Source organism: Rhinolophus hipposideros (genome assembly GCF_964194185.1).
Source record: "Rhinolophus hipposideros genome assembly, chromosome: 10".
NCBI classification, from domain to species: Eukaryota; Metazoa; Chordata; class Mammalia; order Chiroptera; family Rhinolophidae; genus Rhinolophus; species Rhinolophus hipposideros.
In genome coordinates this window covers 71598474-71617530 of record NC_138056.1, presented here as the reverse complement: position 1 = coordinate 71617530, position 19057 = coordinate 71598474, and the positions used below count along the sequence as shown (strand labels likewise).

Here is a 19057-nt window from a genome sequence, read left to right as displayed (position 1 = left end):
ATATAGAATTATGATGCTTTGTTGTTCTTTGTATAATTAGTGGATCTAATAATCCCACTTCAGATTAAGATTACACTGAGAGTAAAATTATACTTTTGTTATTTATGAAAGTACAAATAAGGTGGACATAAACTATATAAACACATGATATTACATAGACACAGCAATAAACACACATATATAAGACTTCAAGTCTTCTAATTCCTTTACCTATTTAAAAAATATTTATTATATACCACATTTGAAAAGAGTTTGGAAGTTAATTAAAAACTAAACATGAACCTGTGGTATGATCCATCCATTACACTCCTAAGTATCTGCCCAAAAGGAATAAAAACTTATGCTTATACAAAGACACAAAATGTTCAAATGTTCATAGCAACTTATTTTTAGTAGCTCCAAACTGGAAAGAGTGTAAATATCCCTCAATGAGAGAAAGAAAAGCAAATTGACGTACATCCATAACTGGACTACGAATGAGAAATAAAAAGGAACAAACTCGTAATACACACAATGCAGATGAATCTTACAATAATTAGGAAGCCAGACAGAAAAGAGTGCTTAATTGTAGAATACTTTTATACAAAACTATAGAAAATGCTAACTAATCTATGCTGACAAAAAAGAAGTCAGTAATTGCCTAAGATAGAGGAAAGGAAACGAAGAAGCGATTATGAATTGATTACAAAAGAGAAAACTTTTAGGGGCGATGGAAGTGTTTGCTATCTGATGTAGTAATGGTCCCACAGGTACACATACGAGGTGTGAACAAAACATACAGTGAATGTTTAAATAAAAACAGAAATTATTACAGTAAAAGACACATTGCCATTAATCCCCGTCAAAATACATCCCCTTGTTTAGAACTCACTTGTCCCGTCGTTCTTGCCACTTTTTGACGATGTTCTGGAAGTCCTCTTTCATGAGTGTCTTTAGTTGAGCTGTCGTGGCTGCTTCCATGTCCTGAATCCTTCTGACTTTGGGAAAGAGCCAGAAGTCACAAGGTGCCAGATACGGTGAATTAAGGTGGATGAAGACACACTGTAATGTTTTTATTTGACAGAAATTGCCATATACCAGAAGCGATGTGTGACATGGAGCCTTTCTGTTATGATCACAAAATATGGTGAATGCTGCTGCTGAGTGCCATCCAATGGAAAGGCAGGGATTTTCAATATGGGAAGAGGCCTGTGGGATCTTAGTAATAGCCGGTGACAAGGTTTAACTTGTTCGGTGCAGTCAGTCGGGTGTGAGCTATGATTGAGAGAAGGTGTGTTTTAAAGTGTGCTGTAAATCATCCTCCATCATGACAATGCTCCGTGTCACACGTGTGAAAATGACCATGAAAGGTAAATGTTTTGAAGGCAGCCATGACAGTGCAACTAAAGACACTCACAAGAGAGAACTTCCAGAACTGCATCAGAAACTGGCAAAAATGATGGGATAAGTGTTCAAAGAGAGGGGTAATGTTTTTAGGGAGATTAATGGCAATGTGTCTTTTACTGTAACATTTCTTTAAATTTAAATACTCACTGTATTGTTTGATCACATCTCCTACAATATGTCATATGTTAAACCTTATCAACTCATACACTCTAAATATGTGCAGTTTATTAAATGTCAATTAACCTCAGTAAAGTTGTAAAAACTGAAAAAGTACTAAAACAATGTTAGATAATTCACAGAATAACCAGGATAGTGAAAAAGTGGTCTTTAGGGCCAATAAAAACACTGTTTATTCTGGTGTAAAAAAAGTTAAGAAAAGCTGATATTGCCACTGAACACAGCATCTGTAGGTTCCCTCACTATCATCACTGGCCTTGGCTCTGGGTGCTACATAGGAATTAGAACTTACTTCAAGTGCCACTGCCTCCAAGAGAGGCAAGGAAACCACCTCTTTGATGCACTAAGTTCCATTCACAGTCTGGGGCCAGTGCCTATCAAGCCTGTGCTCTCACTGGGAAGGGCTCATTTTCAACACCTACCATGGTAGCAGCATGCCCCCCACCCCACCAAGAATTTTTTTGAGGAAAGTACTAAAAGTTGTCTAAATTAAACTGAGTAATAGAGTCAAGAAGACACATACAAATGTCACATTTATTTGGAATTTATAAAATTAATTTTACTATGGCCATTTTCAAAACTACACAAAAATGGGTTTCATTAAGAACATTTTCAAAGATATACAAGGATATCCATCAGCTGTATTCAACCATAGTCAAGATTTTCCCATACTTATTTCCTTGAACCCTAATTTATTTTCTTTTATTTTATTGCTATGATTCCTTAACTCTTTTAAAACAAATCCCAGACCGCAGGTTATTGAACTCCTATATACTTAGTATGTATCTCAAAAAAATGGACATAACCACATGCTACAGTTTCACCTGACAAAATTAATAAGAATTCATTGGTGTCATATAATACCCAGTCCATAAATGAACTTCCTTGATGGTCTCAAAACTTTGTTTACATTGGATTGTTTGTGTCAGTACCCATAGAAAAGTCACGTAGTTGTTCTGTATTTAAAATCTCTTTACTACAGAGCATGTATTATTTTTTGCATGTCACTACCCTATTGATAAAGCTGAGTCAGTTATCTTGCAGAATGTCCCACATTTTAGATCCAGCGATGTCATTTAATTTGTTCCTTTACCCCTTGTGTTTTCCATTAATGGGACATTAGTTCTAAAGTTTTGATTAGGTTCACTTTTTCTATCTGTGAGGGGCACCTCATTTCCCTTAAATAGTCACCAATGTTCTCGTTTACTCTGTCTCTCAATTAAAGTATCGTTAACATATATTAGTTCAGGCATACACTTAGTGATTTTACATTTATATACCTTATGAAGTGATGATCATGATAAGTCTAGTAACCATCTGACACAAGGTTCACTTTTTTTTACGTACTTTTGGAAATTGTATTTTACAGTGCTCCACATCAGTGGACACATAGTATCTGAATGCCTCCTCCTTGTGACACAGATTGATCACTGGGTACAAGAGGTAACAGCTGATCCTTTTCTTGCATATTTTTTCCATGAACCTTCTAATGGTTTCAATCTTTGATAATAATTTTATGAATCAATTATTTTATTGGGTTTGTAAAATAGTGATTTTTTCAAATTCCATCATTCTTTCTATAGTTAGTATCTAGAGTTAATCAACAAAGAACTTTCTTTCATCAATTCTTTTATTACCATGAATTATAATTCACAAAAGAAAGATAAGATAGATGCCTAATTCTTTCCCTTTTTTTGCCATTTTTCAAACTAACAGACATTTTTATTTCTTACTAAATGATAACTTATAAATATAAAAACTCAGTTTTATAATATGAATAAACTTAGTATTTCCTCATAAATATTTAAAAGTAATAAATATAAAATCATTATGTATATTATAAAATTAAATAGACTGATAATGTTTTTCAATCTTCTTGCTTTTGTCTTAAATGGTCATAGAACTCAAAATGTGACAACTATTCCAACCCTGATTTACAGTTAAAAGTCAGAAATTAAAACACTATGTAAAAAAGTACATATATATTACCTTTTTGCTGATGGTGCTATTGGCAAAGTTGTAGTTAATAACTATATTCTTGAAATATGAGTTAATATATTCAAACAGAAGAATATCTGAGAGAAAAAGAGCATCTTGAGATGTTTGATTAAAAAAAAATGATTTTACCAGGAACTTGTGACTTCTCTAATAACTGATGAAAAACCATTTGAGTCAGAATAACTGCAGCTGCTGAGCATAAGTAACCACAGCTGCTGAGTTCACAAAAACCATTCAATGCAATGTTACTAAAATTATTACATCAGAAATTAACCCTCAAATCTTTGGCAATAGAAAAATCATTGTTATATTTTAGGAATAAATATAACACATTTTAAGAATTTTGCTATGAAATCACTATTGAGTCCAGGGAAAAATAATAAAGTTATGGAATGTCAAAGTATGTAAAAAAAAAAAAAAAGTGAGTATGTAGCTAGTGCTTAATATGTAGCTCTTATAGAAAAATAAATGTTACTTTTATAAAACTTCTTTTTATAGAAGAATTACAGCTAATAAGGAATTTGATCAGTAATAGTTGCCTCCCCAAACCTGCTACAATTTTTCAGCAACAGCATTAGCCTACTGCAATTCTTTTCTAACTTATCTCTCTGCTTCAAATCCCACCTCCTATTGTCAATTCTCTACAAGCCGGTCATATGCCACCAGAGTGATCTAGTTACTACCATGGCTCACTCACGGGCCTTGATGTTATTGAGTCCCCTTTACCTCTGCTACCTCCTAGCCTCATATCCCACAACGCTCCTACTCTATTGTGCTTCAGCCACATGTTTCATTGCTGTCCCTCCAATTAAAAAAGTAGGAATGGCCCATAAATATATTGAACAAAGTTCACTCTTACTGGTAGTTAAAAATTCAAATTAAAAACACAAGGAGATACTATTTTAACCCACAAGACTGGCAAATATGAAGACATCCAAAAATACCAAGCACTGGTGGGAATAAAAGGATGTCGATATTACACATTTCTGGTGAGAGAATAAATTAACACAACCACTTACAAACAATCTGACACAATTCTATTCCTAAGTATAGATCTTAGAAAAACTCTTGTAAAATAGTATCAGGAGACATGCACACGAATGTTCACTGTTTGTAATAACCCCTCCCAAAATGAACAAATTGTGTTATATTTACATAATGAAATATTATGCAGGAATAATAATGAATGAAACTGCAGCTAAACAAGTAGCATCAACAAATCTTAGAAAAATAATATGGAATGAAATAACAAGATCTAGAACACCACATGCAATATGCTGTTTTACAGAATTCAAAAATAAGCAAAATGAAACACATTTTTAGGCACGTTTGTGTATGCACATATGTGAATGCATGCATGTAATACAACCATTAAAAAAGTACAAAATTATTTTTAAAAAAAGTTATAAAAGTCAGAATGGTAGCTCCTTCAAAGAAAAGGCAAAAGGATGGGATAGAAGAGAATCACATCAGTTGTTGGTAATATCCTAGGTCTTGGGTTGTTATTGGTTCATGGGCTTCATTATATCAACACGCTCTTAATGTTTTATTTATATATTAATGCTACATGTATAGTCTTTTATATGTATCAAAGACTGTCTTTTGAAAAGAGTAAAAATTAATTAAAGAAACATATATAGGTCCTACAGGAACCGTAAGTCATACGTACATAAATCTCATGGAAAAAAACACAAATCAGGTTAAGGGTTGAGTAAGCAATACTAACTGTTTAGGGAAGCTGCTATTTTATATAAATGGTAAGGAAAGGACTATTTAATAAAGTGCCATTTAGAGACCTGAAGGGAATGAAAGAGTAGCCATCCAGATACCTAGGGGATAAAAGCTCCAGGCAAAAGAAACAGTAGATACCCAGGCTCTTAGAGAAGCTCAAGGCAAGTGTGGCCAGTGGGGCTGCCCAAGAGTGAGCAAAGAAAAGAGTAATAGTCCTGAATAGAGGTGTTCATAAACGTTTGTAATGCATGGTTTTTTTAGTTAGGTGTAAAGTGACTGGAGGAAATCGACTATTGCTATTACTATCTATAGAATGTGAAAATGTCCACCCTTCAGTTAGAAGACTTTGTTTCCTGGACAGAGTTGAGTTGGACTAAGAATAAGGAAGTCTGCCCCAGAGACCAAGTCTTATTTGCTTGTATCTAAAACCTCTATAGAAAGATTTAAATGCTTTTGTAAAAATGGATTCAAATGACCTCTAAGATTTTTTTCCAAATAAAGCAAGGTTCAGAAAAAAAGTCTACATGCGTACAAGTAAGAAGTATTTGCACCAAAATTTCATAGCAATTATCTCAGATTGCTCTAAAGACTCACTAATTTTTAAAGAAAGTAAGGAAGTGGTTTTGTTAGGACTGTTTTAAGAATTGAACTTTACCAAACCCCTGAGATTATTAAAAATTATAGCTCGAAATATTTGAAGAGTAAAATCTTAAATATGATATTCAATGATATGATATTTTTCCTTATGGCCATAGAACCAAATCACAAACTCAGTACAAAGAAAACACTTTTGGTACTTGTTTTCTTTTGTTTGGTTTTAAATGGAAGAGTAAAACAAGCTGTTACCAAATTCAGGAAATCCTTCAGTTTAAAACTACTCATTTGAGAAAAAAAATTCTTAAAGAACTGAATTCTTGGAGACAACTTTCTATGGGGGGAATTTAATAATTCAAGAAACCAGAGTTATAATGCTGGTCCTACTGCTCCCCAGCATACAATAGGAACTCACTTGCTCTCTAAATTTCTGAATAGATTATTTCTAAAGTCTGTTCCAGCAGTATAATACCTTAGCAGCTAATAGGTTTAATTTTTTTTTTAATTCTGAGTCTATAGTCAAGTGGGAATGTAACTTTGGATTCCGATATGCAGATTTCATGTCATTTAGGAATTCAAAATAAGGAATTATCTGCAGTTTTTCATAATTCTAGTATAGATGTTTTCCAAATTGAACAGCCTAAGAATCACCCAAAAATACAGATTCCAAAGCCCCATTTTTAAATAGTCTAATTTTATAGATCTTGGATGGAATTTAGGAAGCTACCTTTTAAACAAACTTCCCAGATAATTCTTACGTGAGTGGCCAACACCAGCTCCCTGAGAGGTATTTTCTAGGTTTTAACTTAGCTACAAGAGAATTATGTCAGGTTGATGATCACTTTAAATAATTTACATCTGTGATTGTGGTTTAACTGTTAAATTTAAAAAGGGAAAGATAAGCAAGAAGAAGCTGTAAAGATGTGAGATCGTTGCTTTTACAATGACATGGAGACAAATCTGGGAAAGAGAAATAGAAAGCAATAGAATTATTTGGATAGTTTAGGGCTTAGAGACTACTGCCAAAATTTTGAATGAAGTGATTCCATAAAGAAATATAGTATCCAGATGGCAGCTGAGTGTTACTGATGCTGATAAGCACATATGGTTATTTGAGCACAGCAGCTTTCAAAATAATAAAGTAAATAACCTTTGCTTCTTTGACTGTTTTATGAGTACTCTGACTTTAAGGTTTCACAAATATGGTTAAAGCTTCGAGTTTCTTGTTGGTTTTACATAGCTAATACACAAATTCTGGTTGGAATTTTAAATCCCTAAATCTTTACAAATATTATGAAATCTCTTCACCCCTCATATTCACTTGATTTACAAGGATAATTTATTTTTTTATGCCATGAGTTTATCTGTTCCAGCATAGCAACTCCCCGCTCTTCATCAGCATCCAGCCAGCTTAGCTGTTGCACTTAGAATACTGTAGCTAGGCCTAGCTATGATGGCTGACTTCTACACAGCCTCACCATCCAAGAGTTTAAACTACCATTATGAGTTTAAGATACCTGGGTACTACAGCATTCAGATCAGTAATGGATACAAATTCTACTTTGTCTTCAATGAATATGTAACATACAATCATTATGGCACTTTTGAAAAATTTTGAAGTGGTACATTTTGTGAAATATGAACCTTATTTTTGCACAAAATTTTACTTGCCCATAAAGACTCCTTTAGTCAAGCTATAAGGAAATTTCAATACTCTGAAGAATCCACTGTAAACATGGGTTAAGATACTTCATAGGCTGTTCATTTAATTGCAAAATATTTATTTTTAATGTATGATCATTTAGATTTTCTTAAATATTTGAATTTCATTAATTTATTTACTTATCTGCCAGGCTTCCCTCTGTGTTAAATACATTAAAATACATATTTGTAATTAAGATTTAACCTTAGTTCCTAGGTCAACAGGTAATAAAAATGCAAAAAAAAATTTTTTTTACTAATTACTTTTGCATAGCAAAAGACTTTTTTTTTCCTGATAAAAAATGAAACCTCTATGGAGAAAAGCTACTGACTTTTATAATAAAATAAAGCTCAAGTTCAATAATTTACTCTTGCCGTATGAATGTGTCATGCATACATGAAATATTATTCACTGACATATTTACATCCCAGTTTATTAACTTACTAAAAGTGTGATTTGGGGAAAACATAATAACCTCCTTTTGCCTCAATTTCCTCAACCATAAAATGAGTTCAATAATAACACTCATGTCACGGTGGTATTTTGAGAGTTAAATGAGACAATGCATGTAAAGCTTAGCACAAAGCCTATTACAGGAGGCATGATGAATTTCAAAATCATCATTACCATCATCATCATAACATCATCATCAACATGGATTAAGAAGATGACAATAGATATACTCTGAAACCTAAATAACAGTAGATAGGAGTAGACAAAAATCACAATTTTAAAAGAGATCTAAGTAAAGCCAGCTGACTGACATGGCTTGGTCTGTAATATGATGGCTGGATTGGTACACAATATTTCACATAATTTTAGTGATAGGAAAATTATAGAACTGTTTTGAGACAAAAGGGATTCTAAAAACCAATTCCCAATTTCATATGTTCCTACTTGCGGCTAATGTCTCATAATCAGTGCTGGTTTTTTATCCCCTCAAAACATTATATTTTTCTCCTTCATTCCTTTATCATAATTTTCAAAAATCTTCTACATTTTTCCTGCTTCTACTTTTGAATCTGGTAAAAGCTTCTAATTGAAAAATTTCACATAAACCAAGGCATGCAGTTCTGTGATGCAAAAACTTTTGGAATCAAAATTTTATAGTATTTAAGAGATCAAAAACACATTATTAGCCTCCTATAAACTTGCAAGTTGCTTATTCCTTCTAGTCCCTCATTTCTTCTTTCTAAAAAGAAAATGCCAACACTAAACTAAAGAAATAAATCATACAATGCCGAAAGACGCTCTAATAATGTACTATTATTGGATATTCAATCAAAGAAATGCCATGGCAAAATAAGTGACATTGAAAAATACCTCTTTTAAATTATTTTCAAGAAAAGATATTTCAATCTTTTAAAGTCCTAAATTATTAGAACTAATAAATGAATTCAGTAAAGTTGCAAGACACAAAATTAATATAAAGAAATCAGTGGTGTTTCTTATCTACTAATAATTATTACAAAGAAAATTTAAGAATACAATTGTATCAAAAAATAAAGCAATAGGAATAAATTTAACCAAGTAGACAAAATACTTGTACTTTGAAAACTAATGAAAGAAAGTGAAGAAGATACAGATAAATGGAAGAATATACCATGCTCATACATTGGAAGGATTTGTATCATTAAAATGTCGATACGACCCAAAGGAATCTACAGATTCAATGCAATCCTTATCAAAATACCAATATATTTTTCACAGAATTAGAATAATCTAAAATGTATATGGAACCACAGAAGACTCAAAATAGCAAAAGCAATCTTGAGAAAGAAGAAGAAAGCTGGAGTATAATATATCACACTCCCTGATGTCAAATATACGACAAAGCTATAGTAATCAAAACAGTATGGTAGTGGCACAAAAACAGACACATAGATCAACAAAAGAGAACAGAAAGTCAAGAAATTATTTCTTGCTTATACGGTCCATTAATCTATGACAATGGAGGCAGGAATCTACAATGGGGGAAAGACAGTCTCTTCAATAAACGATGCTGGAAAAACTGGACAGATAAATGCAAAAAATGAAATTAGACCACTTACACCATACACACACAAAAAACCCTGAAAATGGATTAAAGACTTAAATATAAAACCTGAAACCATAAACCTTTCAGAAGAAAACAGGCAATAAATTCTTTGACACTGGTCTTAGCAACAAATCGGACGCCATCTAACTAAAAAGCTTTTGCACAGCAAAAGAAACCATCAACAGAACAAAAAGAAAACCCACTAAGGAGGAGAAGATATTTTCAAATAATATAACTGACTTATGGTTAATACCTAAAATATATGAAGAACTCATGAAACTCAATGTCAAAAAATGGGTAGAGGACATAAAAAGACATTTCTCCAAAGAAGACAAAGAAGATGACCAACAGACATATGAAAAGATGCTCAATATCACTAATCATCAGAGAAATACAAATCAAAACCACAATGAGATTATCACCTGGCAAATGTCAGAATGGCTATTTTCAAAAAGACAACAAATGAGTGTTGGGAAGGATGTGGAAAAAAGAGAACCCTTGTTCACTGTTGCTAGGATTGTAAATTGGTGCAGCCACTGTGGAAAAAAGTATGGAGATTCCTCAAAAAACTAAGAATAGAATTACCATATGATCCAGCAATTCCACTTCTGTATCTTTATCTGAAGAAAACAAAAACACTAATTCAAAAAGATATATGCACCCTATGTTCACTGCAGCATTGACTATTGTTTATAATAGTCAAGATATGAAAGCAAATTAGGTGTCCATCAATAAATGAATGGATAAAGAAGATGTGATTCAGCCACAAAAAATAGTGAAATCTTGCCATTAGGTGAAACATGGGTGGACCTAGAGGGTATCATTCTAAGTGAAATAAGTCAGAGAAAGAACAATACTATACAACTTCACTTATATGCAGAATCTAAACAAAGGAAGGAAAAAAGGAAAGAAGGAAGGAAGGAAGGAAGGAAGGAAGGAAGGAAGGAAGGAAGGAAGGAAGGAAGGAAGGAAGGAAGGAAGGAAGGAAGGGAGGAAGGAAGGGAGGAAAGAAGGAAGGAAGGAAGGAGCAAATAAAACAAAACAGAAATAGACTCACAGATACAGAGAACAAAATGATGGTTGTCAGGGAGTAGGTGGTCGGAGATCAGTTGAAAAGCATGAAGAGGATTAAGAGACACAAACCTACAGTTATTAATAAGTCATGGGGACGTAATGTACAGTATAGGGAAAATAATCAATACTACTGTAATAACTTCATATGAGGACAAATGATTATTAGACTTATTTGGTGATCACATAGGGAATATAAATGTTGAATCACTGTATTGAACATCCGAAACTAATATAACCTGCTATGTCAATTACAATAAAATTTTAAAAAATAAAGTGTCTCTCACGTAATTACACTGTCTTAATTGTACAAATTATGTGCAAACGTTTAAAAAAAGTCTTCTAATTCATTACAATATTTTTTTTCCTTTACCAAAAATGAAAAGTGCATACATTCACTGAGATACAAATTCACAAGATACATACTTAAGTTACCAGAAAACATGCTTCTATTTTATTCCTTATATTGCAGAGGTACTTTTTCATACTTATTTTCCCAAATAGACTGAATTTCTTCAGAACAGGAACTATTTTTATTCATCGCTACACTGCCAAAAGCTATTCCAATGTCAAGTTACACTGGAGGCAATTAATGTCAGATAGTTGAACATACATAAAAGAGAAAAATGCTAGATGATCAATACAAATACTTCAGGGAGAGAGTAAGCTTTGGACTGAATATTGAACAAAATATTTAAATGAGAAATGTGGTGGCAAGGGTAGTTCCAGAAATGAGGTAAACAAAGAAACTTTGAAAAGCCTCTACCAAAAAAGTAATAGAAATATTTAAAAAGTATTTTGTCTACAAATCAAATAAAGCAAACTACATTTACATAGTTGCTTTAAATGTAAAATATGTCTTTAATGTTATAGTAATACACAGTGAAAAGTACTAGGGTACAATCAGCAAACAGATATTGTTGCAAAAAATACATTCTCTACTCAAGTAACCCAAAATCCTGTAACAGAATATTGGGGGGGAAATTATGCATCAGTCTCTTCCAACATGAATAATAACAATTTCTCCCTGAAACTTACTATTTTTTCATCTTTTCCTCTAAATTTGTTTGGCAGAAACCCAGATTTTGGTCAGTGACAAACTTCCTACATTAATCACTTATATCCATTTGCACTACTTTTTCACTTACTTTCCCACCCCCAAAAGACTGCAATTTGATTTCAACCCTCTAATACTCTCCAAAAGAGCTCTATAAAAGGTATTGAAAAATTGGTCAAGGCCTGTGACTTATTTTTAACTCTAGTCAATCTTTAGCACTTAGCCCTCGCCCTCCACTCCATTGCCAACCTCTCCATGGCCTTGAAACTCTCCTTTAAAGATTTTTGGATTATTTTTTGACTGCAGTTCACTCGTGCTAAGATACTTTCAAAAATTTTCCCAGCTCCAAACACATGTTAACTGTAGGTATTTCTCAGTGTTCTACCTTCAGGTATCTTCTCTACCCACCCTAACAACATTCCCTAATAAATTCTGATTCCCATGGCTCATGTCTCACAGTTGTGTGGCTTATTGTCAAAATGTCAATTTTTAAATCAAATCTATACCTGAATCATCTGTGTTTATTTAGTCCAAATTCTTATAAGACATTTCCAAATAGATATTACATGGACACTCCCAATAAATAATATTCTGTGGGTACCTCAAATTAACATTTCAAATTGATCTCTTCCTCTTCTCATCATCAAAAATAAACCCGACAGTCTCTTCCTTTTGATTTTCACATTTTGGTGCAAAAGTTGAAAAAGAAAGGGATGGTATAATAGCTGATGTGTATGAAAACACCATGTGGAATGTATATTGCAGAGGTTACAAAAAAAAAAAATGCTGATAACTGCTGACTCATAGTCCCTGTACACAAGTACCACTAACGCTTCTAGTAAACGCCACTAGTAGTTGCTGCCTAGTATGAATGCAGTCGATTCATTTTCAGCCTTCATATTCGTGCAAAGTTGGCTATTCACCTTTGGCATTAGACTTGGCCTTTAAAATGCCAAATCATCAAATACCAACTGCAACATCAATTCTCACATCCCTGAACTTGTACACGATAACAATGTTTTTAAAATCTATTCAGTGTCATTCAAGCTTCTTAGTTTCCGAATATTCACTTTCAAATAAGGGGGATCATTCTAAATGTGGCTTCAAATGTGACTTGCAGTGAAAAATTTCTAAATATGCTCTAAATGTAGAAACTTTGTTAGTTAGATTATATATATATGTTTATAACTATGAAAAAATGTTGCAATAATTAATGTACTGTGAAAGTCGCTTAGGTATGAAAATTATAATTAAGAATGTTTAAGTAGTTAAATAAACAGTAAAATAGACTAACAATTAAAGTAGAAATATTAAGAAAGTAGGTATCAACAAAAAACTTTAGGAAAAATATGGAATCCTCTTTTCATCCAATAAACAATTATAAAAATTTAAATACCAAGACAAGACAAAATAGTAGAGATTAGATCATATTAAACTTTGGAGAATTATTTGATATAATAACTTGAGTGAGTAAAAAGCAAATATCAAGCCTAGGTTGTCTAAGGACTGTCCAGGGAAATGACATTGGAGTCTGTCTTCCTACATAACTATTGTCTTAGAAACTACAGTTCAGATAAATGTGGAATGTTTGTCTGCCTTGTTTGCTATAAAATCCCTGATCCTTGGGGTTCCACTTACACTGGGGACTGCATGTTCGCATGCACTTGGACCTATGGACTAAAATGTAATAGACGATTGGTAGGAAAGTAGGGCTATGACTTCTCAGTGCCAACATGACCCTCACACTCTGGGCTCTTGTCAATGGCAATCATACATGGTTCAGAAGCAAAAGAAGCTATGTATATAGGTGGCCTCTCAATAAGAGGAAGATGCTGAGCATTCCACATTACTCATCCTGTATCCTTCCTTAAAGTCTCTGAGGCTTTATCTATTCTGTTATTCAATTTCCCTTCATCAGACATGTGATCCAAACTGCGCTAAATCAGACTTTTTTCAGAAGCTAAATGATACTGAGATTAGAAATTGTGAAAGCCATGTTATGTTAATAACAGGGCATTAAAGACAAGACTCCTGAAACTATATTGATAAGGTTTCCAGAGTAAATACTTGCTTGGATTCCATGAAATACCCTTTTATTCTTTTAATGACCTTCTAAGTCTTTTAACATCTTTTGTTTAAGTATTGTTCTAAAATTACTACCACACATGCACGCACACCTGGTGCACATGCTCACGTGTGTGTGTGTGTGTGTGTGTGTGTGTGTCTTATATGTTATTGGTGGGGGTACGAATAATAATTATTTCAGGTCCGCTAAAATGCATGGAGGGAAATACTTAGAGTGTAATCATATATGATGTCAAGCTAAGAGACATATAGAACTTCACATTCTTTCATAGACTGACAATACTTTGTATGAAAAAAAGAGAAAAGAAACTGAAGGGTTTCTTCAGCTAGCATAGATAAGAGAAGCTGTTAATAGCTTATCTGTTCCAGAGAACATTTACACACACACACACACACACACACACACACACACACACACACGTATGAAAATGAGCATATATTTATACTCAAACATTTTTACAAAGATGTGAGAATGAAATTAAAATTGCTAATGAAGAATATAGTTAATGGAGTAAACACAATTGTGTAAGTAATGGCTAAAATAGCAAAAAAATATGAAACTGTGCAGCTAAATAATATAATCTAACTAGAATACCTACAGATTACCAAAATTAAGTTGTTAGGAGATACAAGACTACACTAACCACACAATGAGCCTTATGTAACTGTTCATCATTTGGTGCACGTAGCTTAGCACTACATTTATGCCTGAGGGGTAGCTGTAGCACACCGGGCAGAGGCCATGTCTTTAACTCAGACAGCCTGAAATTAAATTGGCTCTATGACCTTGGGCAAGTAACTTAATTCTCCACATTTTAGTTTCCTCATCTATTGAGAGGAAAAAACAATGGATCTTACTTCACAGAGTTTCTGAAGACTAAATAAGTTTCTGAATGTAAAGCACTTTCAAGCACACAGTAAGCGGTCAATAAAGGTGAGTTCTTCTTCATTATTTGGTGTCAATAGAAACTAGAATATATATTGTTCATGGCTCACATTTTTCTATGTCTCAATAATTTAAAAATCCTTCTCCCAATTTTTATAACATTCAATCATGAGTAAAATCATATGAAATACTAAACATTTATCTTTTATAAACAAATATGCAATGCAAATTATATATATCAGGTATTTGTGATTAAAATATTAAATTTAGGGACATATATTTAATTGTATAAATTACATTTAAAGTAACCTTAATAAATCACAGGAGTAAAACAAATATATTTTGGATGAAATTGATAGTGTTCAATGATATTTTACTTATTTTAACAAATGTAGTAAGATAGAATTATCTGGTTCATTAAAAATTTATTTAGGGTAAGACTAGAATCTATTGTTAAATAGAGTTTATAAATAAAAGCTTATGGGGTCTGTAGTATTAAATAAAATATATTGTTGTTTCTTTTAGGCTCAGTAGCAACATTTTTTTTTCTAAAAGGCAGATCTTTTCTTAGGTTACCTGGGAACTGATCATGCGCTGAGATGAGCGAGCAATATTGGCAGGCAGACCAAAGAAGCTAGGTTTGTCATCCTCTGGAAGTTTTTCAATGACAGCACGATAGTCCTAAATATAAAGAAGTAAAAAACAGTTTTTCAAAAAAGATTGAACTTAACAACTGTTGAAATCAGAGAGAATGAATATTGTGAAGTATTAAATTATTAGTTATTAATATGTTACATTTTCTAGGTAAATCTCACTTTCAGTCTGTATAATCAGTTATCTGTGAGAAATTAAGTCTCTGTTATTACTACTTCTTCATACTTAATTTATTTGATGCTATATTTTCTTACCCTAACTTTCCACATTCAAAGGAACCGTGAATTTATTAAAGCAAATATATTTGCGTGGTTATGCTTACTATGTGTAAGGTAGTATGTTAGATGTTTTCAGGGAAACCCAGAAATTGTTTTCTTTTACTCTACCAGAGAGCAGTTCTACTTATATCAAGATCTATATTTCAGTAATCATTTTTTGTTTTTTGTGTTTTTATAGAAACCCCAGAAACCTATACACTGACACTCTGGTATGCAAGCACTGCTTTGTAAATCACTTTATCATAAAACAATTCCACACTTTGTCTTCAGTTTGCTAATGAGGTATGATGAAATGTACTGTTAATACTATCATTTCATCCCTAGAATTACTGTAAGCATTGCAAAGACATGACTTGTCAAGCATGCATGCGAACACTTACTCATGAGTAGATGGGCAATTAAGTGAACAAGAGGATTTATTCAGTTTGGCTCAAAGATGGAATTGCTTTATTTTCATGAAAAGACAAGTTATTTTAAGGCAGGTATTGTATATGCATCTAAAGAATTCTGGCTAAAGTAGGAAAAACTGTTCTTGGTAAAGACACTCATCTTCTGCTCCCCTCACCCCATCATCCTTTCCCATCCTTGGCTGTTTGTCCCTGAAGTATTTCCAAGAAAATCATTGGATTCCAGGAAACCCAGGATCTATGACTATGTCAAATTTTGGAAAGACATGCTATGCTGTTCTTTAAAATTTTTCCTATCCTAAGCTCAATATTTGTAAATTCCCCAAAGGTGTTCAATCACAATGTACACATGTATAAACATACATGTATGTATAAGTGTATGCAAGTGTATGTATTAGTGTATGCAAGTCTAAGCTTGTATATAGATATGTATTTATTAAGTGTGTACATATATATAGGTGTGTGTGTGCATTCTCATTTTCCTTGGAAACTTTTGGCTTCCTCCTTCCACCTCAATCAAAGCTAAACACTGATTCTCAGAAATCATCCTATAAATTTAAAACTGTTACTTTCTTTGTGTTTACGTGCTTTGTTCATTTTGAAATGGCTGCTATTTTTCTCATCTAGACTAGCAAGAGTCTTCTCTCTGCCTAGGACTACCACTGACATGTTTCCTAAATAACAGCTACATTATCCAGACTGATTTATCCTCACTTGGACACTAAAGAATACATAACAACTGATAGCATTTACATGAAGTACACAAACAGGCAAAACTAACTTAAGCGATTAGAAGCCAGGATAATGTATCATTTATGGGGAGGTAGTAACTAGAAGAGAAATGAGGACTTCTCAAGAGCTGGTAATGTTGATTCTTGATCCTAGTGCTGGTTACACTCACATGTTCGACGTATAAAAATTCATTACATTGCACATTTATGATGTACACTTTTCTGTACGAATTTTATTTTTCAATTTAAACCTCAACAGAGATAGAAGATGTTTCAGAGTACGCTTTCCTAAATAAATATGTAATAAATAACCGTGATATATCTGCTTGCTCATTCACTCTAAGATTCTCCCACTAGAAAATGAACTCATGGGATCCACAGTATCTGGGACAGGGCTATCACTGAGCCTATGTTCAAAGCATATTATTGAATACATGAATAAATGAATGAAAGATACTAAAAAACAAAACAGAATACTTAATAATAATACATAAGATAGAAGAATAATATATTTAATACTGGTTTTTAAGCTTTTGTTTTTTTGACAATTTTGTTACTAAAACAAATGAATTTTCTTGAAAAATCTTTGAATGAGAGAAAAAGGCACAATACTAAGAAAAGCATGTAAATGTGAAATGTGTATCTTTGGAATTCATGAAGAAATGCATAACTGTTATACTCTACATAATAAAAACATTATTTGGGCATTTATACAAACATAAGTTCGTGGTAAAATAAACTAGAATTAAAGTATTTGGGCTACATTAAGTTCAGTTTTTCTGGAAAAGATGACTGCATTTTAGGAGATTTTTATAAGATGACTCAAAGGAAAAAGCTACAACTGGCTAAAATAAATACACACAAACAAAAATGTTGCTATGAAAGCCAGATAAAGTGAATTCCTTTTATACATTTAGAACTGCTTTAAATTTATAAGCCAGAAAGTGAGGATACACATTTGTTAAATATATTTTCTTTCATATTATTAAATATATCTGAGCACTCTTATGCCTACTAGAAAGTAGCACATTCTCCCATTCCAGATCTTCACAGCAGTCCTACATTTTAAAAATATTCCTTGGCTACATTTACATATATCCTGTTGTCATCAATCAATCTTCAGTAAGTATCCAAAAGCATATAAGACACCTAACTAGAATTCAGAGAATCAGGCTGCAAATTGGCATCATAACAAGTAATTGATATTTGTAAATGAAAATGGTGCATTTGAAAATAAAAAATATATACTTAGCAAATATAAAAATGATTCAAGTATCTCTCTGGTAATAGATTGAAAATGATTTAATTTTACCTACCAAAATGCTGCAGGATTTTGGTAGCGATAACGAATAAGGAAAAATGCTATTTTTGTTCCTCCGGTTTAACACATCAATTACTGAAGAATTAAAAAATTGTTTCAGGTACGACTGAAGAACTCTAAGGTCAAAATAGTTATCTATACGTCCTCCATAAATAGCATTTTCAAGTAATCCATGTACAAATTCCCACTGTACATCTTTGGTACCTGTAATTTAAAAAATACTTTGATTAGTTTCATTTCTAAGATATTAGAAATATTCTTAAATAATTCCAAAATATCAACTATATTCCTGGCTCCCATTACATAGCATGTATATAGGATATAACAATATATTTAATTCAGCTAAATCATTTCTTAAAATGCTCATTAATATTAATATAATGCCCATTAATACTTGTTAATATTAGTAATTAATATTAACATAATCACAGAATGGTTAATATTTATTGAGAGATTATTTAGTCAAGTACAATTTCCCAATTGTTTTACATATATAAACTCACTTAAGCCTCATTAACAAACAGAATTATTAATATTATCCAATTATACAGATGAAGAAATTGAGGTAGAGGGAGGTTGAATCCCAAAAATCAGTAAATCACATAATTCCACAGATCTGAACAGAAATGAGGTACTCTGAAACCAGAGCCATATTCTTATCTGCCACACAATACTGCCTCCTTAAATTGGAAATTCCTTAGAAGAATGTATTCAAAATGTAATTTTACACAATGATGAAGAACTCAGTTCATAAAAAAATCTGATCAATAGGAAAACTCTACTAAACACCGTCACAAAGAAAAGAAAAGTCTTTTCTTTTTATTCTTTTTTTCTGTTTTATTTTACTTTTTATTAAAATTAGTTGGGGTTACAATGGTTAGTAAAATTACATAGGTTTCAAGTGTACAACTCTGTAATACATCATTTTTATATCACATTGT

At 32.4% G+C, this 19057-nt stretch overlaps 1 protein-coding gene across 4 annotated transcripts in view; it reads right to left on the bottom strand.

The window, feature by feature from the left end:
• DYNC2H1 (dynein cytoplasmic 2 heavy chain 1) overlaps nucleotides 1-19057 on the bottom strand; it is a 289185-nt gene that overhangs the window by 82635 nt on the left and 187493 nt on the right. For all 4 annotated transcript variants that reach the window (XM_081063149.1, XM_081063152.1, XM_081063150.1 and 1 more), the window contains 2 exons: nucleotides 18112-18320; nucleotides 15302-15406 (listed from right to left, as the gene is read on the bottom strand). In XM_081063149.1, the coding sequence (XP_080919275.1) occupies nucleotides 15302-15406; nucleotides 18112-18320 (314 nt within the window). The remainder of the gene's footprint in view (nucleotides 1-15301; nucleotides 15407-18111; nucleotides 18321-19057) is intronic.